The following is a 27,841-nucleotide window of genomic DNA, read 5'->3' on the forward strand; positions in this document are numbered from 1 at the left end:
CCGCTCTCGACTCTTTCCTCCTTTAAAACTTAATCAATAAGAACTAAATTTGAGAATGTGAATAACAATGAAATAATCTATGTCGGACCGTTTAGCTATTTTGGTTAATTGTTACCAATCTTGAGTATCACACCTTTTTTTGCGCCACAATGAAAAAGGCCGTTTTTGGGCTCTAGACTCTTTAAAAAGCAGAATATCAAAAAAATCAAAACGGTCCGAAAATAATAACAATCTGTGTTGAAATAGTTATTTGTTATACAAGGGGGCCAAGTTGTATTTTAACGCCGAGTGAGGAATCGAACGACACGAGAAGTAAAATACATTTGCACCCGAGTGTAACACAAAACTTTTCCCCTCACTATAGCGAGGAAACTACGACGCAAAAAATGCGTTTATCACTGCTTCCAGTAGTTCCACAGGTGGTAAATACTACTACTTACTAGATTCACCTACTTTTATCAATTTTAAAACAGTTAATTTGACTTTATTCAAGGTCAAATTACTTTACCCACTAGTGGATAAAATGCGTTTTTACCCGCTGGTATTAAAGGACAAAACACGTGTTTCCGAGCTAGTGAGGGGAAAAAATCATTGTTCTATCTTCAAAAACCAGGGAGGAAATAGTCGAGAGCGTTTGTATGGAGAATTGACCTCTACCGTATCGTCTTAAAATTATTCTGTTTCACCTTGTGACACCCTTTATAAAACTAACTAAGATACCACTACAGAGCGTGAACGATTGAACTGGTTACAGCCAGAATAATGAAATTCAAGTCGGGTTCGGGTCTCAAACCTTTACTGCCGCTAATCTGCATAATAAATTTAGATGTGAGAGAGAAATCAGTGTCGAGTGGCGCGAATTTAGATCACTTTACCTATCATGTCTGTATAGTTAGTGTAGGTATGTTTGTGTAGTTTTTGATGTTTTAAAATACCTACGTTACTGGTAATATGTGGGATTAAATCCTCAGAGCAAATAATACTGAAGAGCGGACAAGCCGCCGCGGGGACGTCTCAGGTGTTCTCATTGAGCATACGATAGGCTAGTTTCCTACTAGTCAAATCAGCTTCTTTTTAAGAACTGTCAAAACGATTTGCTAATATAGAATTACTATAATCTAGTTAGGAGTGACGTCACAATCAATTTAATTACTTCATATCTTTCTCTGACTTATTAAATAGAAATTATGTTTAAACCTACTGTCCAAATTTTTCTTCTAATTATGTGGTGCTTTAATTCGTGCACTGCATAAAATATTTTATTTTAAATATAGGAAACTACCCTATTGTCGTTGTGAGGGTGCGTGATGACACGATTCGCTCGTCGTTCGCAAGCACACACACATGGAAATTATGCGCGTGTATTGCGCAATAGCCCAATAGGAGCGTCCATCCTACTCATATAACCCGGCAACCTTCAAATCAAGAGTGAACAGGCATCTTCTGGGCGAGCTCACTCCATCGTAGGCCACGTCTTTGCCTTTGGCTAGTCTGTGGTCAAGAGTAAGCCCATTTATATAAAAAAAAAGTGTCAAAAACTTGCAACAGGCGTATTCAATACAAATCACCCGATGTGTTAAATCTCCTTCCTTTCTATATCTCCTAGCTACGATAACGATATAGCGTAAGTGATTGTAACGTTAGGTATGTACAGTCAACCAATTGGAACCCTAGACCTGTAGAACTATGTCATAGTGACGTTATAAATCAGATTGTAAGAATTATCTTACTGTTTGTCATTTTGACATGGTTGTGGAGTGGCATAGTGTTCCAATGAGGAGGGACACTCAAAGGTTATGACAGATGGCGCCACCCTATTAGTCCATACACGAGAGCGAGAAGATAATATGTTTTTTTCTCTCTCACACATATGAATGATAGTGACATGCCTAGACACTTGCACAGGCGCCACCTGGCGGGATAAAACGTCAGTGTGCCTCCTCATTGGAACCCTAGGCCACTGTAGAACTATGTCATAGTGACGTTATAAATCAGATTGTAAGAAATCTCTTACTGCTTGTCATTTTGACATGGTTGTAGAGTGGCATAGTGTTCCAATAGGTTGACTGTACCTACGAGTAATATAATTTTAGTCGTGATAGCTCGGAATTACGTGCATAAAATAATGGATTACATGCATAGGTGAAAGGGACATAGGTGCCCTGACAAAGGTCTACACGCTGGGAAATCAACCTTAATGAGAAAGGACTAATTAGATAAATACTACCCTTGTCAAACGTTAAAAAAACGGACAGGGTGAAAGGATTTCTACCTGAAATCAGTTAGGTTCACAAATTTCACAATTAATAGCGACGCAAATACGACAACCTAACGGCCCAGCCACGACATTGGTCTAAGCGCGACAGCGGTGAGCGCCATACGTGCGAATGAAAAGTCCCATCGCTGTGTCTCGCTCCAATGTATGGCCGCCGCTCACCGCTGTCGCGCTTAGACCAATGTCGTGGCTGAGCCGTAAGGCGTAGGTATATTTGAGTCGAACTTTAAGATAACGACACTCATCATCATCTTCCTTGCATATCCCGGCATTTGCCACGGCTCATGGGAGCCTGTTGGTCCGCTTTGACAACTAATCCCAAGATTTGGCGTAGACACTAGTTTCACGAAAGCGACCGCCATCTGACCTTCCAACCCGAAGGGTAACTAGGCGTTATTGGAATTAGTCCGGTTTCCTCACGTTTTCCTTCACCGAAAAGTGACTGGCAAAATAAATATAAAATGACATTTCATTTCAAGTTCCGAAAAACTCATTGGTACGAGCCGGGGTTCGAACCCGCGACCTCAGGATCGAAAGTCGCACGCTCTTACCGCTAGGCCACCAGCGCTTCCTAATACATATTTATTTGACCTCTATAAGCGACATTACTATCACTGACAACCTCTATAAGCGAGAGCCTCTGTAAGTGAGAAAATGTTTTATTTGAACCTGGTTAAGTGGAAAACTGGATAAATGGAAAACCTGGATAAGCGAAACTAAACAGCTGGTCCCTTGCGATTCCACTTATACAGTTTCCACTGTAATCTTACGACACTATAAACTGAAATTAAGATTTGGATAATTTATGGAGAAGCAGTTAGCTATTATCGGGTAACTTTGACGTTTGAGTTATAGTATTGATGTTACGTTTGATATGATTTTAAAGTAAAATAAGGTACATCGGGGCAAATTTCGACTGGGGGGTAATTGTGTCGCTTCACTTCATTCATTGCTATCTTCAAAAACTAAGAAGGAAATAGGCGAGAGCGTTTGTATGGAGAATTGACCCCTCCTGTATCGTCTTAAAAAAAAAACTGTGACATTGCAGTGATAGGTTGCCAGTCTCTCACCTACGCCACAATATAACCCATAGGTATCCTACAGTCGACTACGGGAAAAAAGGGGGTGGTGAAATTCTTAACCCGTTACCACACGGGCAAAATATAGGACAGATTCAAAAATATATCGGTGTCAAGAGGAGCTACAATATTAAAACAAAAGTCAGTATATACATCGCTGTGTGATTGCTACATTAGGTACCTACCTCATAGGACTCTGTCGTCGATGGTCCGTCGCTGCGTCTGTATTCTGTATATCGTCACTACTTTAAAAAAAACTTTTATCTTCGTCTGTCAATGAAAAGAAAATTGTATTAAGTATGTATGGAATGCATATAGACTTACTGCGTTTTAACTTTGAGGAACAGCGTGAGATACGAGATTTTTTTAAAGTAGTGACGATATGCTATGTGAAATGTTCGAAAGTGGTCGTTCTCAACCGCGGCGGGCAAACGCCGCAGAACTAGAACAACGAACAACCACTCTCAAACATCTGTGAAAACAATTTCGAGAAGTTTCCATGAGAATATTCGCAATTCCAGAAACTTCGGTGCATTGCTAATACAGATGCCGCGGGCAACGGGCTCGCACATTGCCTGCTATGGGTCAAAACACAAATATAGGAAGGAAAGAGTTCAGATTCGACATGCTGGACGTTTTGTATTGAATACACCTGTCCCAAGCGCTAGTGGCCTAGCGGTAAGAGTAGTGTAATATTGGTGCACCTGGATCAAAGAAGATCCAGGTGCCACCAATATTACACATTAGAATACTAATTTGAATCGATCGATCATTCAAATACTCATTTTGCATCCATTCAAGATGTCACGTATTCAAGTAGTGAGGTATTATAATGCTAGTAGGTACATCTAGCTACCACCAATATTACACATTATAATAGGTACTAATTCGAATCGATCGATCATTAAAAAATTTTTCGTTCACTTAAGAAGTCTCATATTCAAGAAGTGAGGTAGCAGAATACTTGTAGATTGTAGGTAAATGTAACTGCAATAAATATTACACGTTCGAATACTTTTCAAAGCAATCCAAGAAATCATCATTCAAATATTAATTTCGTCTCCATTCAAGAAGTCATGTATTCAATGGAACTAGCGAGATAGGAGAATGCTTGTACTAGGTACATCTAGTTGACTCGTTTTACCTACCTATTCAAATATGTGCTAATTTTACATCAATTAAGGAAGTCATGTATTTAAGAGGGGGATATTTAGAATATTAGTAGGTAATTAACACGTATAACTATAATCGAGTTTTTGTATACATTGAGGTATGTAATCTGAAATCTCTAAATAGAAATGTCTACCCGATATGAGTAATGATTTTGATTTCGTACTGATGAGTTAGGTACTGTTCTCTTAATAAGATATTATTTTATAGTTTTATGTACCTACTCTAGGTAATTAACATTGAGGTAAAAGTTGGATATAGTTAAATGAAATTACGTGTACTTTTATAATGTTTATTAACTTAAGAACTATGTTCATATTACACAATCACATTAAATTGTACCCTTATTCGATGGTGTACCCATGTGGCGTATCTGAGGACAAACCTTCGTCTATCTTGTCAATTACTCTACGCGTTAATTCGTAAACTTGGTCTAATAACGTATTTTTCACTACATATTGGGCACACAGCTCGGCATTACATTTACATATATGTTCAAAGTTCTCATTCAATTTGTTACTGTCGTAAATTTCTATTTTGATGACTTTTGTACCTCCATTCCGATGTGGTTTTTTGATAAACGAGTAAACGGGTGTTGCCTTCCTCTTGACCCCCAAGGACAGACGTCTCACCCCTGACTCCCGTTCACTCTGACTTTGAGTTTGGGATGATGCCAAAGGAACGAAGTTGAATAGGTGTTCTGATGTATCCTGTAATTAATAATTAAGTTATTAGTTTAATGTTAACTACGAGTATTAACTTTTAATTAAATGAAAACTTGAAATAAGTTACATTAATAATAAAATATTTTATTGCACACAAAAAAAAAAAACATAAGTTACAGAGAAATCCGATGAAATTAACGAAGTAGGTGACTACAGGTGGACTTAGCGCTAAGCAGACACATACATTAAAAATTGTATTTACTTAATTATTATTTTATATCAATTACGTATGAGTAATGTAACCATTATAATTTGAAATTATTTTATAATAATAATACAAACACTCACTCTAAAAAAAATACTTACCGACATATTTTCCGTAGAACTAATCGCGTTGAATATATAAGAGTAAATAATATTTTCACTTATTTTCGGGGGTTTATATCTGAAATTATTGTGTTATTAGAGTTCAAAATCAAACGTTTAAAAAAAATGACATCACATTGTATTGAGATACGATTGGATTTACGATGTTAGCAATAATGCACTAAAGCAAATAAAATATACTAGCTCCGATCGCGACATTGTCTGTTTTTCTAAGATTAAAACCATAAAATGAATTTAATGAATAAAAAAATATATGGTAAGTACCTTCACGTATTTGTTTTATATTATACACGGTGATCTGATTTTGCTGCGTTGTGGGATTTGCAATCGATGATTGTTTCCACCGACTAAGTGCTGAGTTGCGTTTTTCAATCACGTTGACAAATTTCATATAGGTATTGCGTTAGCTCCACGTGAATTTTCACTACTTAAGCTCCTCAGATCGATCCTCTTGATTCATTCCGCTACACAGGAAGCAAGGAAAACCCACTGTTCTCTCTACTGAAGCTACAAGGACATCATCATCATACAATGTAAGTGTGAATAAATGTATATTGTAATGTTGCTTATATAATTTTGACGACTTATCTGACCTACTGGTTAGTGACTAGCTACTAAGCCAGGGGCTTCTGGGTCGAATCTCAGTAAGGGTTTGTGTGATGAACACATATATTTGTTCCCGAGTCATGGTTGTTTTCTATGTGTTATTATGCGAGTACTCGCAACGCAAACTTACTGTAGGACTTAGTAAGAATATCCTATATTATTTATTTATTTATATTCGCAAAGTAACAAACTCGTAAAAATAATTAATCATTATTCAAATAAAACAACGTTAGAGTAATGGAGAATTATAATTATAAATGAATTATTTTAATAGCACATTATTTATTTTATTTCCAGGTCAAAACCCTCGTCCCACGCTGAAGATTTATATCTCTCATCCTCCACGGAGGAAGATTCGTCGGCACCGCCGCCGCCACCGCCGAAGGTTGACGTGATCGACAAAAGAAAAAATCCAAGCCGCCGACATCGACGAGCTCGAGCAAGAGGTAGGTGTATACATAAATATTAGATAGTTGTGTGTTCTCAAAACCATAAAATAGCCTTTACGTAGTATTCTAACGCAGATTATAAATTAATAATATTTTAATAGTAACTTATTTTTATTTCCAGGTCAAAACGTTCGTCCCATACCGATTCGTATCTCTCATCCTCCACTGAGGAAGATTTGCCAGCACCGCCACCGCTACCACCGAAGGCTGACGCGGTCGAAAAAAGAAAAAATCCAAGCCATCGACATCGTCAGCAAGCTCGAGCAAGAGGGTCAGAATAGCTCCTGTGAAGCCGCGGCACGGCACTGCAGCGGAACTATTCGGTGCCGATAGCGATGACGAGGGATTAGAAGCGAACCAACCTGCAGGGGAGGGTAAATTATTATCGTACATTTCACGACGACTTGCGAACGGTTTTGCTCGTCAGACAAATCCTGATAAAAAGGGCACCCACTTTGTTGAGGTCAAAGTGTATAAATGCGATGATATTGAAAAGGTGACACCAGTAAATCGATGGCGTCATGCTGTAGTAAATATTAAAAACCGAACCGATGATAATACTGAAGCTTGGAGACACTTGGCTAATTTTATTCACGCAACGCGAAAGGAATACCGAACATGTGCGCCGTCATTTGTTAGCAATTATTATTGATCAATTTAAGCCATCGTATATATCTCTTATTACCACACTTATTAGTGCATCTGTAATAAAATACGAGGATTATAAATAAATGACTAATAAATAACGAGCTGATATTTGTGGTATTCCTTTTACGTTCTGTGAATAATTTTAACTAAATGTTCAAACGTGTTAGAGTGAATTTATTTCTTTTTCGTACATGGAATTATTCCTTTTTGTAAAATATGGGACCAATTGCATAGATTGAACTATGCGTGGATCCAACTATCCTGAACACAACGTAAAAGTAATAGCACAGATGTGAGCCCTCATTTATTTGTTGACATCTATTAATAATGTTTTTTACCCATATTCATTTTGAATTACATTACCTATGTTATGAAATGGAATATAAGTATTATATAATACATACTTTAATTAATTATAAATGTATATCTATTGTTGTACTAATTTGGAATAAAATGATATCTATAAAGTGTGTTATTTTGTTTACAGTGGGATCACGTAACCGTCCGTTATCCAGAACTATTTTAATGAAATGTGACAAATGTCAAATTAAATTGCCTAAGAATGAATACAATGCCCATTTGAGAACTAATTTACATAAATCGAATTGCATATTGAAAACTGATTTGAATAATATTGAAATTATAGCAACAGCCTTTAAAAACAGAATAGTCACCTATCGTCTGAATGCAACACAAAATGAATACGTAACTCCTGAGACGTTTTTGTGTGATATCAAAAGTAACATTATGAAAGTTGTAGAAATGTCATTACGGGAACATAAAAGTATCAAAATAAACTATGAGCTTTTCGTTTACTTTACATTACCTCATTCAGGCAAACAACAGTTAAAGTCATTCAATACAAAATATGATGTTATTTATGAAAACACAAATATCAATGAACTGTTTGAAAATACGATTGAACATTTAAAAAATAAAGTTATAGAATTTGAGCACCGTGAATCAGGCTGGTCTTTTGTCGCAATAAGTCATTTAGAAGTTAACGTAAACAAGTATTGTCCGATGCGAGGAGGTACTTACATACCTTTACCCCCAAGTGTCAAAAATACTAAAAGCTGCATTAATATTCAAAACAACGATAATTGTTGCTTTTTATGGAGTATACTGGCTGGTCTATATCCTGCAAAGAATAATGTGTGTCGAACTAAATCATACCCGCACTATTCAGATGTTTTAAATATCGATGGAATGTCATTCCCATTATCAGTCAGCGATATACAGTTATTTGAAAAAATAACCCTGATATAAGCATTTGTATATATGGATTGGATAATAAGTATGCAGTAACAGGTCCTCTATATAGATCCAAATCAAAGAAAAATAATCATTTTAATCTATTATATATTGAAGTCGTTGGTAAAGGACATTACTGTTTAATTAAAGACCTGGTACGATTAGTTAGAAGACAAGTAACTTTACATAGAGGCCACATGCATTTCTGTGACTCATGTTTGCAATTTTTTAAAAGCGATAATAAATTTAAAACACACCATTGTTCCGAAATTGTAACAGTTTTACCTAATGAAAATACTGTCATTCAATTTAAGAACTTCGAACGTAAACAAAAAATCAATTTTATTATATACGCTGATTTTGAAAGTATGTTAATTAATTGTAATTCAGACAGTAGTAAAAATACGCAAAACCTAAAAAAGCATGTCCCGACATGTTTCGGTTATTACATATGCTGCTCGCACGATGCAAGTTTGAATAAATATGTTTCTTACAGAGGTGAAGATTGTGTAAAAGTTTTTGTTGAATGGTTAATAAACGATATTCATGAAATTCACAACATACTAATTAAAAATAATCCTATGAATCCATTAACATATAAAGAAAAGTGTAATTATGAGAATGCTACACACTGTCATATTTGTAAGCAGTTTTTATTTGGTGACAAAGTCCGTGATCACGATCACATTACATCAGAGTACAGAGGTGCAGCTCATTCACTTTGCAATTTGAAATACAGAATCTGTTCCTTTATACCAGTTGTCTTACATAATTTGACGGGGTATGATAGTCATTTATTTATAGAAGAACTTGCAAAGTACCCCGGGTCTATCAAAATAATGCCACAGTCCAAGGAAAAATATTCAAGCATAACAAAAACTATATATTCTACTAACAAATCGAGCGCCAAACCAATTGAAATAAAGTTTATCGATTCTTTTCAATTTCTTAGTTCCAGTTTATTTGAGTTAACCAAAAGTTTGAATAAAGAAGATTTTGTTAACTTGTCTAAAGAATTTACTGATACCCACCACTTTCAGTTATTAACACGTAAAGGTGTTTATCCCTATGATTACATTGATTCCTGGTTGAAATATGAAGACAATAAACTACCGACAAAAGAAATGTTTTATAATACTCTAAAATCTAAACACATCTCAGATATTGATTATAATCATGCCGAAACTGTGTGGTCAGCTTTTAATATAATGACTTTAGGGGAATATACTGATTTATACTTAAAATGTGACGTCTTGTTGTTAAGCGATGTGTTTGAACATTTTAGAAATACAAGTTTGAAGCATTATAATCTAGACCCAGCCTATTATGTATCTGCACCTAATTTAAGTTGGGATGCTATGCTTTTGTTTACAGACGTAAAATTACAGTTAATACACGACTTAGAAGTATATCAGATGATAGAAAGAGGGATACGTGGTGGATTAGCCCAGTGTTCTCTTCGGAATTCAAAAGCAAACAATAAATACACCCCTGATTTTGATACTTCTAGACCCACCTCATATTTGATGTATCTGGATTGTAACAATCTCTATGGTTATGCTATGAGACAAAAATTACCTGTATCAGACTTTGAGTTTTTAACTTTAGATCGGGTTAGAAATTTTGACATACTGACTATACCAGAAAACGGTGAACATGGATACATTTTAGAAGTTGACATGAGTTATCCTGATCATTTACACGATCTGCATGCCGATTTGCCTTTTGCACCTGAAAGGTTTGTTCCCCCAGGTGGGAAGTCAGAAAAGTTAATTGCAAATTTATATGACAAATACAACTATATCATTCATTTCGTACATTTGAAGGAATGTTTAAAGAACGGGTTAGTGTTACAGAAAATACATCGCATTCTACGTTTTAGACAGTCTAACTTCTTACAAAAATATATTGATCTAAATACTCGATTACGACAAGAAGCTTCTACTTCATTTGAAAAAGACTTTTTTAAACTATTAAATAATGCTATATTTGGAAAAACAATTGAAAATAAGCGAAAACATTTACATGTTCAATTAGCAATAAAATGGAAAGACAATGACAATAAAACAAACAAACACTTAGGTGCAGAAAAAATATTATTAAAACCTAATGTAAAGAATGTATCCATATTTAATGAAAACTTTGTGGCTGTTCAATTAAGTCCTGAAAAAATTTGTTTAGACCGCCCGATTTATATTGGATTTACAGTTTTAGAATTGGCAAAAACACATTTATATCAATTTCATTATAATTTCATTAAAAAAACGTACAAAGAAAACGTGAAACTCTGTTATACTGATACTGATAGCCTTCTTTATAACATTATTACTGATGACTTTTACAATGATCTAAATAAAAACATATCAAAATATGATACTAGTAATTATGACCACAATAACCCTTATGGTATACCTAAACTAAATGCTAAAGTACCTGGTTTATTTAAAGATGAATTTGGTGGTACGGTAATTACTGAATTTATTGGATTAAGAGCAAAACTGTACTGTTTAAAAAATGTAAAGAAGACAATAACGAAAGCAAAAGGTGTCACAAAACCTATAACGAATAAATTAAGAATTAAACATTTTGACAAAGTTTTGCAAACAAAAAAAGTGTATACCCATAATATGAATATGATTCGATCAATCAAACATGTTTTATATTCACAGCAAGTTGATAAAGTAGTTTTAAACTGCAACGATGATAAAAGGCAGATATTGCCTGACAATATACAAACATTACCATGGGGGCACTGTAAGACTATATTTTAAATTATATAATAATGTGATACTAAAATTTGTTTTTGTTTGTTTTTTTTTGTACCTATCTGTAATAATCTCCAGAAATTTAATAAATTTATTTACTCTGTTAATCAATTGTTTTATTTATGTTAAGACATATCCTATAAAAAGCGTTGAGATATCATATTTTTTTCATAATAACAATGAAATTCATTAAGCATACCCAAACTCTGGAAGTAAATAATATAATCGTTGAAAATGACGTACATAAAAATACAAGACATAGTACATTATTACCTAATACAATCCGCTGTATAATATGTGGACCTTCAAACTGTGGTAAAACTAATGTAATATTAAATTTATTATTACATGAAAATGGTCTAAAGTTTAAAAATATCTATTTGTATTCAAAGACCGCTTTTCAGCCAAAATATCGCTACCTCCAACTAATTATGGAGAAAATTCCAGATGCTAACTTTTTAATATTTAATGACAATAAAGACGTTATCCATCCAAATGATGCTATGACCAATTCAATCATGATTTTCGATGATGTTGTATGTGAAAATCAAGTGAACATTAGGAATTACTTTGCTATGGGAAGACATCGACAAATTGATTGTTTTTATTTATCGCAAACTTACTCCAAAATTCCGAAGCAACTGTTAAGAGACAATGTGAATCTCTTAATTGTTTTTAAACAAGATGATACTAACTTAAAACATATATACAATGAACATGTAAACACCGATATGGATTGGATAAAATTTAAAGAACTTTGTTCAATTATATGGGATGATTGTTTTAGCTTTTTATTAATTAATAAAGATTGTACACTAGATAAAGGACGATATAGACAGGGGTTTGATACATTTATTTACTTTTAAATTTCCCATTATTTAATGTTTTAAATGTTGACGAAGGCTCACTTGAAACTGAGTGCTCGTATTAAAAGGTTGGTGTCAAGACTGCTGAAATGGATACACATTTAAAAGATCAACTTATCAAAGCAGTAGATAACATAAAAAACAAAATAAAGAAGATAAATAATGAAGAACATGAAAATAATATTAATTTAAAAAAGTTTTTAAACCTATTACTGAACCATTAGAAAACCTCGTTATGCAAAGTTCTTTTGTTAAACCAGCTATTAACATGACTACAAGTACAGATACGAGTGACAAATCTCAGAATTTAAATGATTCTATAGGATACAAAAATTTCAAAGAGATAATTGCTCCTGATCAGCATTCAGAATATTATGAATACTCTAATGTTAGTAATAAAACTTCTCAAGAACAAAATAATGATACACTTCTATCTCTAAAAAAAGAAGACATGATTGATTTATATGAGGACATCAATATACCATTCGGGATTCGTAGCACGAATAAAAAGTTGATGATGGGTAATTCTGATGTATACTTGTCTTTGGTAAATAAGACTTCCGATACTGAAAAACAATATGTTATTACTATAGACAACAAAAAATTTGAATTAACCGCAGGGTTGAAAGAACTATTGATGCGAAACAAACCCAATCTCAGTCTTGTTACTGAAAAAGATAAAACTGAATACAAAGAAATGTTAACCCGTACAAACGCACATAAACGAGATTTTGATCCAAACGGAAAATTAAAAGGAGACAAAGGTATAAAATATTGCAGTATTATCAAACCTCTCTTTTCACAATTACTTGACACTAACATTAAAACAGGTGGTAACTTACCTGCATTAAAACATTATAAAAGTAACACAGATTATATTTATTGGGATGATCCAAATGAATTAATTGAAAGGCTTAAACTTTTGATTGCATCCAAAGACGCTGGAAACACCAACCATGATAATGAAATTATATCAATTATTGAAGAATTAAAGGAAGCCGGTATTGTAAAGCAATAAAATAAATTGAAATATTATGTTAATGCTCAGTGAATAAATAAACGTGTCTTAGACATGACAAATAACAATGATATTTATAATTGTAAAGCAGAATTTAATAAAGTATTAAGTATAAAGGAGGAAAATATATTATCTAATACAATAAATACAGAAATAATAAACAAAATCGATGCCTGTATGAAAAAGGTGATGAATATAGATAAAAACATTTCGGTTTTAATGAATCGAGTAACAAAAGTTGAAAAGAATATTTCTAACAAAGAATTTGAATATAATATTAATAAACATTATGAGCAAAGCGGACGTCGTAAATGAAATTCATAAAAATGCAAGGGTGAATTTTCCTCGAAGAAGCGTCATTTTAAGAGATATTGATGACCTCTGGCAAGCAGATTTAATAGATATGCAGACTTTTTCAAAACTGAATGCTGGTTATAAGTACATATTAGTGATTATTGACTGTTTCTCAAAATACGCTTGGGCATTTCCACTCAAACGTAAGACTAAAGAAACCGTATCCAAAATGTTTGAAACATTATTATCAAGAGGACGTAAACCAATCAATTTACAAACAGACAGGGGTAATGAATTTTATAATAGTAATTTCAGAAAAGTTGTTCAAAAATATAATATTAATCATTACTCTACATTTTCCACCAAAAAGGCATCAATAGTTGAAAGACTTATAAGAACTCTTAAAGCTAAGCTGTATAAGGAGTTTAGTCTGAAGGGTAATTATAAATGGGTCGATGGAACTCTTGACCAGAAAGTTTCAGAATATAATCATACTTTTCATAGGACGGTGGGAAGAGCGCCGATCACGATCAATCGTAGTAATAAAGGAGTTGTATTACAAAGATACATTAAGAATTTACTAACAAAGAAAAACCCGGTTTGCAAAAGGTTTCGTATTGGAGATTTTGTAAGAGTTAGCAAGTATAAAGGATGTTTCGAGAAACGATTTACCCCTAATTGGTCAACAGAAATATTTAAGATAACTAATGTTCGAAATACTAACCCCACTACATATTATCTAGAAGACGCCAAGCGTAGGCCTATTTTAGGAGCATTCTATGCGCAAGAAATTCAGAAAACTTTGCATCCTCAAGTTTATCTTGTTGAAAGAGTGTTAAAACGTAAAGGAAATAAAGTATATGTTAAGTGGCTCGGCCTTCCACCGAGTGAAAATAGTTGGATTGATAAGACAAATCGTTTGTAATCGGGTTTAAATTTACTTTCACTGTTTTGTACACTCATTTGTATTTCAAACTCTACACTATAGAGACCAGTACAGACATATCCAACATTTAAATCTATTTCATAAAAAATGAAACGCACGAGAAATAATTCTGAAAACGAAAATAAGAAGAAACTTAGCAATCAGAAATTTGGAGCTGGCTTAAAGAAAACTTTTAATAATCTTGTTTCACACACTAAAAGACATATCAGTAATCTAAAGCCAAAATGTAAGAACATGCTAATGGAATTAGCGTATGCTGCTGCTCAAGAATTAGCATCGGACTTGCCTATACAATTACCCAGAGTGATACCAGTACCTAAAACTGGCGGATTTCTACCATTGATTCCAATTTTAGCAGGATTATCGGCTACAGGAAGTTTAGCAGGAGGTGTTGCGGGAATAAGAAAAGCTATTAACCATTATAAATCAGCAAAACGACAACTAGCTAAATTAAAGAGACATAATATGAAAATGGAGGGTAAATGTATTGGAAAAGGAGTGCATCTTAAACCCTACAAGGGTGGACTAGGAATTTATGTTACAAATAAAAAAAACTAGATGGCAGGCTACCCAATAGAGCATTGAGTAATATCGATATAATAAAACATTCGAAAAGTATTCCTTACTTTCGTGGTGTATTCATGAGAGATGAATTACCACCAAAACCATTACCGATGGAATGTGGTGTGATTAATTTAGATTCATCTGAAAATAACGGTACTCACTGGGTAGCCTATGGAAAAAATAAAAATTATATTGAATATTTTGATAGTTACGGAAATTTAAAACCTCCAAAGGAATTCATAAAATATATGGGAGCTAATATACGCTATAATTACGATAATATACAAAAAAATCATTTATTTAACTGTGGGCATTTATGTTTAAAATTTCTGAATTCATTCTGGCAGAAATATTATTAAATAAGTAAACTTATGTGTTTAATAAGACCAAAAACATAATACAACAATATTATAATAAACGATATCTTCTACCGTATCACATTCAACCTCGAACAGTGTCTAGAATCGGGTGTTAAGCATACGTTTACATAATTTTACCTTACAAAATCAAGTGATACATTATGTATGTTTTCAATAAAAGCGGAATTACAAGAATACCATCGAATATTCAACTCCCAGTCTTCAAAGGAGCAAGTCGATTAAATTCTAGCAAGAGAATTACTAAGAGCAATAAGTTATTTCTTCGTTCTCTTGGGTTTAAAATAAAATAAAATACTTATAATAAGATGTTGCATATCACAGATATTCCACAACAAGATAATTCAATTGAAAGCTATACCATCCATTCATACAATCCCTACAATCATAGCTTTAAGGAAAATGACGAAATCAGGATACCTATAAATCAACAAGATGTGTATGTATTACCATCTGCAAGCTCCATTTACATTGAAGGGTATGCAAGTGTATGGCGAGTAGATGCTGGTGGGAAAAAAATAACAAAAGATGTAAATTTTACAAATAACCCCATATTATTTTTGTTCAAAGATATAAGTTACGAACTAAATGGGATTGAAATTGACCGGAATAAAAATTGCGGGATTACTACAACGATGAAATCTCTTATTTCAATGAATGAAGGAGAAAGTAAGAACGCTGCATTGTGGGGTTGGGATCTAAGCGGGAGTATTCTAAAGCAAGGTCATTTCTCCATTATAATACCTCTGAATAAAGTGCTTGGCTTCGCGGAAGATTATAATAAGATTTTAGTCAACTGTAGGCATGAACTTGTACTAAACAGAAGTAATTCAGTTTTAAATAGTGTTGTACTTGAAGAAAATGATCAAGTTCAAATTGATATCCATAAAATCCAATGGCGGGTACCACATGTTAGAGTTTCTGACCGTAATAGATTGCCACTACTAAAGTGCTTAGAGAAAGATCGATCTATACAACTAGCATTCCGGAATTGGGATTTGTATGAATATCCACTTTTACCTAAAACAACAAAACATGCATGGTCAGTAAAAACCGCTTCCCAGTTAGAAAAGCCTAGATATGTTATATTAGCATTACAGACTGATAGAAAACTAAACAAACTAAAAAATTCTACTATATTTGATCACTGCAATATAACTAACGTCAAATTATTTTTAAATTCACAGTACTTTCCATACGATCCTCTTAATTTAAAATTTAGCGAAGACAAATTTAGTATATTATACGAAATGTATGCTAACTTTCGTCAGTCGTATTATGGGGTCGGTGTCGATCCTCTGCTTAATCTGAACACATTAAAAAAAACTCCTTTATTTGTAATAGACTGCTCAAGGCAGAACGATTCATTAAAAACTGGCCCAGTTGACGTTCGAATAGAAATCGAGTCCTCAGAAGACATACCTGATAAAACGACAGCCTATTGTTTAATTATAAACGATCGGCTTGTCGAGTATAAACCTTTGAGTAATATAGTAAGGAAATTATCATGAATGTGATTTTGGATGTTCAAGGATTTAAAAATGAAAATAATCAATTTATACCAAAAGAAGTGGCGATTATTTCTCAAAAAAGTTTTCTTGTGTTTCTGATCAGCCCTCCCCATCCGTTCTATACCTTAACAAAGAAAGAACGTTCACAAGTCTCTTGGGTGGAAAAATACAAAGGAATATTATGGAATGAAGGCTATGTATCATATTTTAATTATAAGAATTTGATTGTTGATTACTGTAAAGATAAACACATTTATACAAAAGGTTATGAAAAAGTGCAGTGGGTGAAAGAAATAACAGACAGTGATAATGTTTATAATTTAGAACATTTTGACTGCCCAAATTTAAAGACTTTATGCGAAAAATATTCAAATAAATGTGATATTCAAAATTGTATATATCATGCTAATGTCTGCGCTTTTAAAAATGTATCATGCCTGAATAAGTGGTGTATAGAAAATAATGTTTTTTTTACAAAATAAAATATAATCATGAATACCTGTGTTATTATTTTAAAATTATGATGATCTATAAAACAAAATAATATAGGTAATAAGTAATTTTAGTACCATCATAAATATCAAACCTAAAGTCACTCGAACCAATTTGCAAATAAATAATCAATTAAAAATGGACAACAATGTGGAAGACATCGATGAAGTTCTTATTTATCAATGTCATATACCGACATGGACACCATATATTATACTGGTTTTCGAGTATTGGCATGAGTAATCAGAAAAGATAAATGGTTCGTATAGACTTGGTTACAAATTTGAATGTTTGAGTGTTACTTTTAGAATTGAATCTGATAAATCAGAACTTACTAACATCCTGCTACCTCGCTACTTGAAAAGGTGACTTCTTGAATGGACACAAAATGAGTAATTATTTGAATGATCGATCGATTAAAATTAGTATTCTAATGTGTAATATTGGTGGCACCTGGATCTTCTTTGATCCAGGTGCACCAATATTACACTACTGGTAAGAGCGTGCGACTTTTAATCCGGAGGTCGCGGGTTCGAACCCCGGCTTGTACCAATGAGCGATGTCATTTGATATTTTCCAGTCGCTTTTCGTTGAAGGAAAACATTGTGAGGGAACCGGACTAATGCCAATAAGCCCTAGTTACCCTTCGGGTTGAAAGGTATCTGACCTTTCAAAACTATCTGACCTTACGAAAGCGACTGCCAGGTTCGGCAGTCGCTTTCGTAAAAACTAGTGCCTACGCCAAATCTTGGGATTAGTTGTCAAAGTGGACCCCAGGCTCCCATGACCCACGGGTGACCCAGCATTTGCCATGGCAAATGCCGGGATAACGCAAGGAAGAAACATTGAAACATGTATTTAAATAACACAGTGAGTTACATTTTAGTCTGGTCCCCACACTAGGCATAGCCTAGATAAGAGATACCTGTCGCAAATTCTTCAACTCACACACACTTTCTGTCTTGTAATGGACGCTCCTATTGCTTTCTGTGTACAGTCAACCAATTAGAATCCTAGGCCACTTGTTGCCACGTGTCTGGAGGTCGAAGGTCTTGGGGAGGTATATTTCAAAAGTGAACGTACTTATTCTAGTTACAAAGTTTCATGCGCGGATCCAGGGGGGGGGGGGGTCATGGGGGTCATGTGTCCCCCCCCTGGAGCCTAGATTGGCCATACAAATAGACCACGTGACCCCCAGGCCCAGGGGTGGGTCGTGACCCACCCCTGGGCACGAAGCTGGATCCGCGTTTTAAGGGTTTAGCATGACGTTATTACTATTGATAATACCGAATTGATATTGATATATCTCTTAAATATGACCTATTTATATCGACTGGGAACATACGATCCTAGAGGTAAGCCATCTAGGATTCGGATTAGTATGTAAAAGCAATCATAGATGGCGCTGTCAACAGATGACAAGTAAACACCAATCTGGAACCTTGTATTGACACCGTGCTTTATTTGCTTTAGCAGTCACTTTGACTTTTACTGTGAAAGGGTTCTCAGTGGCCTAGTACTGTCCTAGTACAGTTGACTGTACACGAGAACGACCAGAAAGTCGTGTCACACAACTGTATGCTCAATGAGCTAACAACTGCGACTCATCCTTCGGAGCCTTGTCCCACTCTCTCCAATCTCTAGTACCTACATAGAGGAATAAGTAAGGGAAGAACTCCATACATCAGTAAATGCGGGTTATTTGTATAGGAATATTTAGGTGACATTTAGTGACAATCACGCGTCAACTAGCGTAAATTATCAGTACTGCTACTTATCAATAGATGTCGAAACGAACGAATAGTCTAATGCTCACCAATTTTTTGATTACGATAATATTAATCAGTATTATGTTTTCAATTTCTTCTGCTTGTAATATAAGTTGTAAATTGTTCTAATATTAACTTTTTGGCAGACGAGACACCGTTGCCACCTAGTATCGAGTAGTGGTACTGATAATTCACGCTGTTTGACGCGTGATTGTCGCTAGATGTCACTTAGCTGTGCTTATACTAATAACCTGCATTTACTGATGTTTTTAGTTACAACTCTTCCTTTACTTAATCCTTGCTAGTAGCAAAGAGGATCGAGTATTATAGAGAGTTACTGTCGAAGTAAAATGTGTAATCACAGTGCCATCTACTGCCATCTCTTGACACAGGCTTATAATTTTTGATCCTCAGTTTTGACAATTTGGCCCATATTCTTAGCTTGATATGTGTTAAAATGTCAAATATTAATATTAGCGCGATCTAGCTGAGCGTACCCCAAAGGTGTAATGCCATCTACTGCCGTCCTAAGGTAAAAGGCAGCTATTCGACATTTTGCCGAAATTGACTTATTGTAATATTCGTAATGTACAGGTTAAGCTGCATCGACCACTTTTTTCCGTTTTTCGATATGTTGCCTAGTTTCCGAGAAAATTTCTCTAAAAAGGCAGTATTTGCACTAATTTTCCAAGATTTCCTAGCCAAAAAAGCAGCTATTTAACAAAACTAAGCTAAATCAACGTATATGCAGATATACGTTTTTTTACGCTCTGGTTAGGTTGACATGTTATCCAGTATTACTAGCCTAAAAGTACGTAAAAGTGAAAAACTAGGCTAAAAATACGTACAAGACGTTATATGTAGTTTTAGCGTAGGATTTTGATCAATTTTTTAAACTGATACTAGTCTAAATAAGCGTATATACATTTTTTCTGTAAAAAATGTCAAATACGTCATTTAAGCCTAGTATCGCTCGATTGTTTTACAACACAATATTAGTCTATAAAAACGAATAAGTGTTATACGTTCTTCTTATTTTGTATGGGTGTCATATTAAACGTAAAAAAACTTTTAAAATGAGTGAAAGTGCTGAAAACTAGCCTATAAAACAGTATGTGCTCCAACCTTTGTCAATCCACCCGCCAGCCGAAAGATACTTTATGCTATGGAAAAGCCATCAGTGACAAGCTGCGAGCACCGGCGCAGCTTGTGGCTGACAGTACGAGAGCGCAGCTGGCTTTTTTCGCGCGAAATATTGATCGAAACCAAACGAAGTTAGGAAAAATACTGAATGATTGCATTTTTGATACGTTTTAACAATAATAACTATTGTTTACATTTCCTACATCATTTCTATTGTCATTTTTATTCGAGATACAAACATTTAACTATTTATGACAACAAAAGAGTTTTAATTAATCATCATTTAAATTCATTGTTCAATATTAAGCAACTTCCACGGGAGTCAGAGCGATCATTGCGATTTTTGGTTGATCACGTGACCAAGAACTTGCGCGCTTTAACCAGCTTAGGGCAGCCCACAGACAAGTGGGACGTGTTGATTATATTCATGTTATCTTCTAAGTTAGATAGCAACACTTTGCTAAAATGGGAGGAATGCCGTAATAATTTGGACGGTGATGTACCCACTTTAGAACAATTTTGTAAATTTATGATAGATCGTGCTGATGTGCTCGAATCGTTAAATCGTAACAACAAATCAGATGTTGTTGGTGTGTCAAAGACACCTAGCGTCTCTTCTCGTTCTACAACAAATAATAATTACAGTCAGAGACCAACTCAAAATAATTACAGTCAAAGACCAGTTGAAAATAATTACGTCAAATCTTTTGCAAGTTCAACTAATCATAATAACAATAAAAAACAAAATATATTTACATGTGTTATTTGTAATGAGCGTCATAGGATTTATGATTGTCCTACTTTTAAGGCGAAAGGGGTTGACGAACGAATGATGGATGTGACAAAGTTTAAATTGTGCGTCAACTGTCTGAGGCAAGGTCATATTGAGAGTGAGTGCCGCATGGGTCCATGCCGCGAGCACGGCTGCACCGAGCGACACAACAGTCTTCTCCACCGCCCGCCATCTTCCTCGTCAAGCCATCTCGCGCAAGTAGATGAAGAAGACGCTGTGCATGTCAATTATGCGTATCAAAATACAACTCAAAGCAACCGTGGTCTATTATCCACGGCAATTATTGAAGTCGAAAATCCATTTACTCATGAAAAGCTGAAAATTCGTGCATTTTTAGATACAGGCTTGATGTACAGGCTTGATGCCTATGTAAAAGTGAAGTGCTTTGTGTTAGTGTTAATAATTGCTCGTGGACAAACATCAGGCGCTAAACCAGTGAATGAACAATTTAATTGTCATCGCTCACTTCCATACCGATCTTTGTAACAGCAACATCTTTTTAATTAAATTAATTTTAAATGTAAAAAGCATTTGATTTGCACCAGTATATCCGCCAAAGATATAACATGGTGGCCCATGAGGGGAAATAAACAAGAATCCGCGAAGAAATAATCAAGAAAATGCAAAATAATTAAATACGACATCGGCCGACGCGACGAGTAACGGATCTTCAACATCGCAATTCTAGTCTATAGAGGATTGCTGTGTATTCTGGAGCTGCCAGGGGATGTCTAAAGTCACCAGGCTTCAAGAAGCGAGGATCTCCAAGCCAGGGTTCGACCAGTGAAACAGCTAAAGTTCACATCGAGCAGTTACGTTCGTGCGCCGCCACAAAGTTCCAATAATCCTAACAACAGGCAATAATACTATTTAAAATACATCTTCATTTGTGTAAATCAAGTGTTTTCAAAACTATAATTACATTAAAATCCTTAAATTAGTCAAAAAATTCCATTGCATCAGATTTCATATCTACCCGAAACATAAAAAAGTGATCGTTACTTTGCAATTTTATAGAACAAAGAACTTTGCAATTTTAAACAACAAAGTTACTTTGCATTTTATAATTTTATTACTTACGTAAATTAAATATCAAAGTGTTTTACTAAGTTCAAAGTGTTTTACCATGAGAGGCGGTGGTGGGGTTGCAATCTATTTACGCTCGAACATTCCGTATTCTGTAGTGTGCTCGTCTGTAGAATCATCGGATACTGCAGAGTATTTGTTTCTCGAATTGAGCTTGTCGCACACCAAACTTCTTCTTGGTGTTTTCTACTCACCTTCACTGCACATAAACTATTTTGGTGCTCTTGAAAAACTTATGGAAGACCTGATGCCATCTTACGATCACCATATTATAATGGGCGATTTCAACACATGCTTGCTTAAAAATGATTCACGTTCCCATTCTCTCAAAGCACTTGTCGAGGCCTGTAATATGGTGATCTTGCCATCAGGTCCAACACACTATTTTCCTAATTCATCTCCATCTCTTTTAGATCTCGCTCTTGTTTCTTCTCCCGATCGTGTTGAGGGATTTGCTCAGTATGGTGCCGACGCTTTTTCTTACCACGATTTACTATTTCTCTCCTATAAAATTCGTCCTCCGAAACAAAAGCCAAAAGTTCTTCTGCAGCGTAATTTCGGTAGGATGAGTCTCGATAGGCTCCGCGAAGATGCCATGCTCATTGACTGGAGCTTGTTACGGCTTTCGGATAGTGTTAATGACAAAGTGGCACTTTTCAACGCTAATCTGATTAAGCTATATGATGTACATGCCCCCATACGTCCAATTAAGATGAAGCACGTCCCTGCACCTTGGCTTACTGACGACATAAAACATCTTATAGCTAAGAAAAACCTAGCTAAGTCGAAGTATAAGGGTAACCCCTGTGATAAATACAAAGCTAGGTATCTTGCTCTTCGTAACAAATGCAGTACGGTGTGCCGTGATGCTCAAAGGCGCCACTTTCATAGTGCAGTAGAGAACGGAGAGCCAGCTAAAGTCTGGAAGTTCCTGAGGTCAGTGGGGATTGGGAAGTGTTCTGAAAATTCCGTTAGCAACAGTGTAGATTTACTTCAGCTGAACCAGCACTTCTCAACTTCTGCTATCTTCTCTGGGCCAGCTAAAACTGACACTCTTGACCGTCTTATGAATTCCTCCACACCTGACTGTACTCCTTTTACACTTAAAGAGCTGACTGAGGAAGATGTTAAGAGGAGCGTATTGGCTATCTCTTCCAATGCCGTTGGAGTTGATAGTATTAGTCGAAAAATGATTCTTCCTCTTCTTGATATTTTAGTCCCTATAATTACTCATATTCTTAATAGCTCAATTTCTTCTGGTATCTTCCCTTCTGCTTGGAAGGATGCTGATGTCTCTGCAAATCCACATTTCTTAGGCTCGTCAGGCACCGCGGTCGTCGTTTCTGGCTCCACTGAACTGTGCTGAGCTCCGAGCTCCGACGGTGATACATGCTCGTCAAAAATGATGGCTGGTATGACATTCTCCTCTCGCTCCCGCGCTCTAGCACATAAATTAGGTGGCGGCTCCTCCAGGTCGTCCGCGGTACACTCCCTTCCCCTATATTTGAGGAGTTGATTGGCATGTTTTTTTTCCATTTTATTAGAGTTCGATATTCTTACTAAAAATAATGTTCGGCCTATCTTTTTTACTATAACGCCACGTACCCAAAATGTTTTTTTATTTACGACACTTTGCACTAACACTGGTTCGTCTATCTTAAAATCTACTTTACGGCCACCGGAATAATATTCACACTGCAAGCACTGTTTGTCTTTGACTACTTTATCGAGTGTTGGATCGGAGGGCGATTCGACGGCAGGATTTAGTAAATCTAGACTACACCTTAATTTTCGTCCGAATAGTACCTCAGCGGGAGACCTGTTTGTCGTACTGTGAATAGAATTTCGGTAACGCAATAAAAATTCTTGTAATTTAATGTTGATATTTCTTGGACTTGTCCCTGACATAATTATAGATTTAATTGATTTCTTAATAATCTTCACATAGCCCTCTGCTTGGCCATTACTGGCAGGATTATAAGTCGGCGTTGTAATTAATTTAATCCTGTTACGTAAGCAAAATTCCTTAAATTCAGATGACACGAACGACGTGCCATTATCTGAGACGATTGTATTAAATAATCCGAACCGCGCCATTACTTCGCAAAGCTTATCAATGACCACTCGCGAACTATAACCAGAAGTAACATTATAGCATTCGACCCACTTAGAGTACGCGTCAACGATAATTAAAAACACCATATTATTGAGCGGGCCTAAAAAATCCACGTGAACTCTTTGCCATGCAGCAGTAGGATAGGGCCACGGAGCCAGCGGGACGCGTGGTGGGGCGGAGCGGAGTGCTCTGCATACTCCGCACGACGCTACACAGCGCTCAATATCGGCCGATAGGCCCGGCCACCACAGTCGTTCCCGCGCTTCTGACTTCATTTTATTTACGCCAAAATGTCCCTTATGCAATTCACTTAGAATTTGCTCATGCAAACTGACGGGAATAATAATTTTATGACCCCTCATTAAGCAATCCTGCTCAACTGATAATTCGTACCTACAATTATAATAAGGTCTTAATAAAGGGTCACGGACCTTATCCGGCCAACCTTTTTGTATGTACTTCATTATTACAGAAATAATTGCATCGTTGCGAGACTCACGGCTTATATCCGTTATAGTGAAGTATTGTTCACCTTCACATACGAAATTTATATAGGTCGCCTTATCTATCGGGCTATTGTTCTCACGGCGAGTATCAATAACCGCTCGGCTTAAATAATCCGCGGAGTTATGAACGCTAGAAACATATTCAATTTTAAAATTGTAGGCAGATAAAAATATCGCGTATCGTTGCAAGCGGTTAGCCGTTATCTCAGGGACCCCTTTGTCCGGGTTAAAAATGGACAATAATGGTTTATGGTCCGTTCTGAGAATAAAGGGTTCCGCGCGACCAAATAAGTATTGATGGAACTTTCGTACAGCAAAAACAATACTTGTGGCTTCTTTTTGCAGTTGGCTATATTTTTTTCTGCCGAAGTAAGGGAGCGTGATATGAAAGCCACTGGTCTTTCTATATTGCCCTCCATTTGAGATAAAATTCCCCCGAGCCCTGTAGGTGACGCATCGACTGTCAAAATTAATTTTGCCTCAGGGTTGAAATGAGCTAAGGTGTTTTCTGATGTTAATGCGTTCTTAATAGCCCTAATCGCGTTGTCATGTTCCTCTGTCCACTCCCACGTAACATTTTTTTTTAATAATTTATGTAATGGGCTTAGAATTGAAGAGGCATTTTTTATAAATACCCTATAATAGTTTACCATACCTAAGAACGATTGCAGCTCTGAACGGTTCGTAGGTACTTTCGCTTCTAATATAGATTTAACCTTTTCTGGAGATTTATGGATTCCATGTCGGTCTATGACGAACCCTAAATACGAAACGGTTTCTTGAAATAAGGAGCATTTTTCCTTCTGTAGAACTAAGCCTGCTTCTTCTAATCTATGAAACACTTTATGTAATAATTCTAAGTTTTCCTCTTTACTTTTACTGACAACTAAAATGTCATCTAAAAATAATAACACTCCGTCAAGATCGGACAGGAGTGTCTCCATTGACCTTTGGAACGTCGCCGGGGCACTGGACAGCCCGAACACTAAACGTGTATATTTAAATAATCCTTTGTGCGTATTTATGCACGTTAACATCTGTGAAGATTCACTTAATCTAAACTGATTGTATGCTTGCGAGAGATCCAGCTTTGAAAAATATTTCGCGCCGTGCAATTTAGTAAATAATTCATCTACTCTTGGTAGTGGATATTTTTCTACTATTAAATGCTTGTTCAACGTAGCCGAATAATCTGCACATAGTCTTATGGAGTTGTCGTGCTTCAAAACTGGAACTATAGGGCTAGCATACTCCGACGATTTGACCGGCACCAAAATACCTAACCCGACCAAGCGATCAATTTCTTTACCTACCCGTTCACGGAGGGCAAACGGTAGCGGTCTAGCTTTGCGAAAAATGGGTTGCGAATCCGGTTTTACAGTTAAATTGATTGTAATATATTTACAACACCCTAACTTATCAGAAAATAAGTTAGGATACGGTGACGTAATTTGCGTTAAAATATCTTCACATTTGTTGATCTCGGCGATTTCCAAATTAAATTTACGAATAAAGTCCCTACCAAGCAATGGGGCCCCGCCATTTTTAATTACAAAAACATCAATGTCGTGGCATTGTGATCTATAGGTAATTGGCAAGGTTAGGACCCCTAGGATCTTGAGCGGTCCCCCATCGTAAACATTTAAAAAAGTGGTACTTGGTTTTAATGGAACTTGTGGAAAGTACCGCTTATAATCCTTGTCAGAAATTACCGTTACAGCCGAGCCAGTGTCGATTTCGAAATCTAACTTAATTTCATTGACTAAAACAGATTCCCGCATTGGTTCGCCTCGATATGTCCGAATATTGCAAACAAGTTTGTGCTTACCGTCATCATCATAAATGTCGCCATCATCACCGTCCGCGCAACACTCGATAAAATGTTGTCCCCCGACTTGCTTTGAGGGGCACATTCTTTTCAGGTGTCCTTTTTTCCCGCACTGCTTACACTTATAACGCGTAAATTTACAAGTTTCAATTTGATGATTCGAGTAACCGCAAGCCGCACAGCTGGCCGCTCCTGTTGCCGCTAATGGGGGCGCGCCGGACGCTTGCTGTCGCGCCCCCGCTGCCGCCCCACGCTTAGGTCCCGATGTCGCTTGTACCTTTAACACCTGCAAGGGTTCCTGGCCCAATGTATCAGCTTGTGAAGCCTGTAGAGAAGTCTGCTGCGACCCCGTACGAGCGCACCGGATGTTCTCGGCTAACTCTAACGCTGAGCTCAACGTCAGGTCGCCCATCTTCCGTGTGAACAGCTTATCTCTCTCTGGGCCTGGTGCCATGCCCAAAACAAACCGGTCTCGTAAAGCTTCATCTAAAGCAGTCGCAGTGAACCCACAGTATGCCGCTAAGCCCCGCACACGAGCGGCCCACTCTGTCAATTTCTCGCCAGGTCGTTGCGTAGCACTATGGAACCTAAATCTCTCTGCAAATCCACATTTCTTAGGCTCGAAATGGTTATCTAGCAGTTCGATCACCGCGCTGTACGATAATTCGCCGACTACGGAGGGTAAAGCTAAATCGCGCACAAGTCTATAGGTCGATTCGGCCAGGTTGCTTAAAAGAATTGCTCGCCGCTTATTCTTTTTGTCGTCCTCCCCAAAATCGTTTGCTATGAACCATTGTTCTAATTTATCTTTATAAAGTGACCACTCTTGGACTTCGTGGTTAAAAACTGTTAATGAACCAACTGCTAACTTGGCCATTATTTAAACACGCGTTTTGTTAATTCGCACTGTCGTCGCCACTGTTATAACGGTAAACCCGGGAGGACTGAGTCAAACACACGTACGGTCAGTGTGGTAGCTATTTAATGACTAATTAGGCGCGGACGCAGCCGCGCGTTATCTCTTAATCTACGTTTACTACACATCCCCCTTCCCAAAAAAGCCAACCCATCTTCTTTCTCAGACTACAGACCCATCTCTATTCTTCCTTTTCTCTCTAAGGTTCTTGAGCGCCTCGTACATCAGCAGCTTACGTCCTTTTTAAACAGGTTTCAGCTCATGAATCCTTACCAGTCTGGTTTTCGTTCTGGTCACAGTACAGTCACAGCCCTGCTT

General features: G+C 36.2%; 4 protein-coding genes across 6 annotated transcripts in view; 2 read left to right on the plus strand and 2 right to left on the minus strand.

Moving 5' to 3' along the window:
- LOC125242077 (orexin receptor type 2-like) overlaps window positions 1-27,841 on the plus strand; it is a 252,498-nt gene that overhangs the window by 204,430 nt on the left and 20,227 nt on the right. The gene's annotated exons all lie outside the window — the stretch shown is intronic.
- LOC125242082 lies at window positions 4,803-17,845 on the minus strand. 3 transcript variants are annotated; one of them, XR_007178820.1, is made up of 3 exons: window positions 5,841-5,981; window positions 5,556-5,634; window positions 4,803-5,234 (listed from the first exon to the last, which is right to left on the minus strand). XR_007178820.1 is itself a non-coding variant. In XM_048150786.1 (2 exons), the coding sequence occupies exons 1-2, from the start codon at window positions 17,705-17,707 to the stop codon at window positions 4,869-4,871; spliced, it is 372 nt and encodes a 123-aa protein (XP_048006743.1). In that variant the 5' UTR covers window positions 17,708-17,845; the 3' UTR covers window positions 4,803-4,868. The 3 variants fall into 3 exon arrangements, 2 of the variants coding, with proteins under 2 accessions (XP_048006743.1, XP_048006742.1); XM_048150786.1 differs by lacking the exons at window positions 5,556-5,634; window positions 5,841-5,981 and adding an exon at window positions 17,702-17,845; XM_048150785.1 differs by lacking the exon at window positions 5,841-5,981 and having other exon boundaries at window positions 5,556-5,820.
- Window positions 5,976-6,964, plus strand: LOC125242083. Its single transcript, XM_048150787.1, has 3 exons — window positions 5,976-6,109; window positions 6,480-6,628; window positions 6,753-6,964. Coding segments are annotated over exons 1-3 (363 nt in total). The 5' UTR covers window positions 5,976-6,107.
- Window positions 23,479-27,642, minus strand: LOC125242078. The gene is made up of 2 exons (XM_048150780.1): window positions 26,608-27,642; window positions 23,479-23,934 (listed from the first exon to the last, which is right to left on the minus strand). Exons 1-2 carry the CDS (start codon window positions 27,482-27,484, stop codon window positions 23,930-23,932), a joined length of 882 nt encoding a protein of 293 aa, XP_048006737.1. The 5' UTR covers window positions 27,485-27,642; the 3' UTR covers window positions 23,479-23,929.

The sequence above is a fragment of the Leguminivora glycinivorella genome, unplaced genomic scaffold (assembly GCF_023078275.1).
Source record: "Leguminivora glycinivorella isolate SPB_JAAS2020 unplaced genomic scaffold, LegGlyc_1.1 Scaffold6, whole genome shotgun sequence".
Classification (NCBI taxonomy): domain Eukaryota; kingdom Metazoa; phylum Arthropoda; class Insecta; order Lepidoptera; family Tortricidae; genus Leguminivora; species Leguminivora glycinivorella.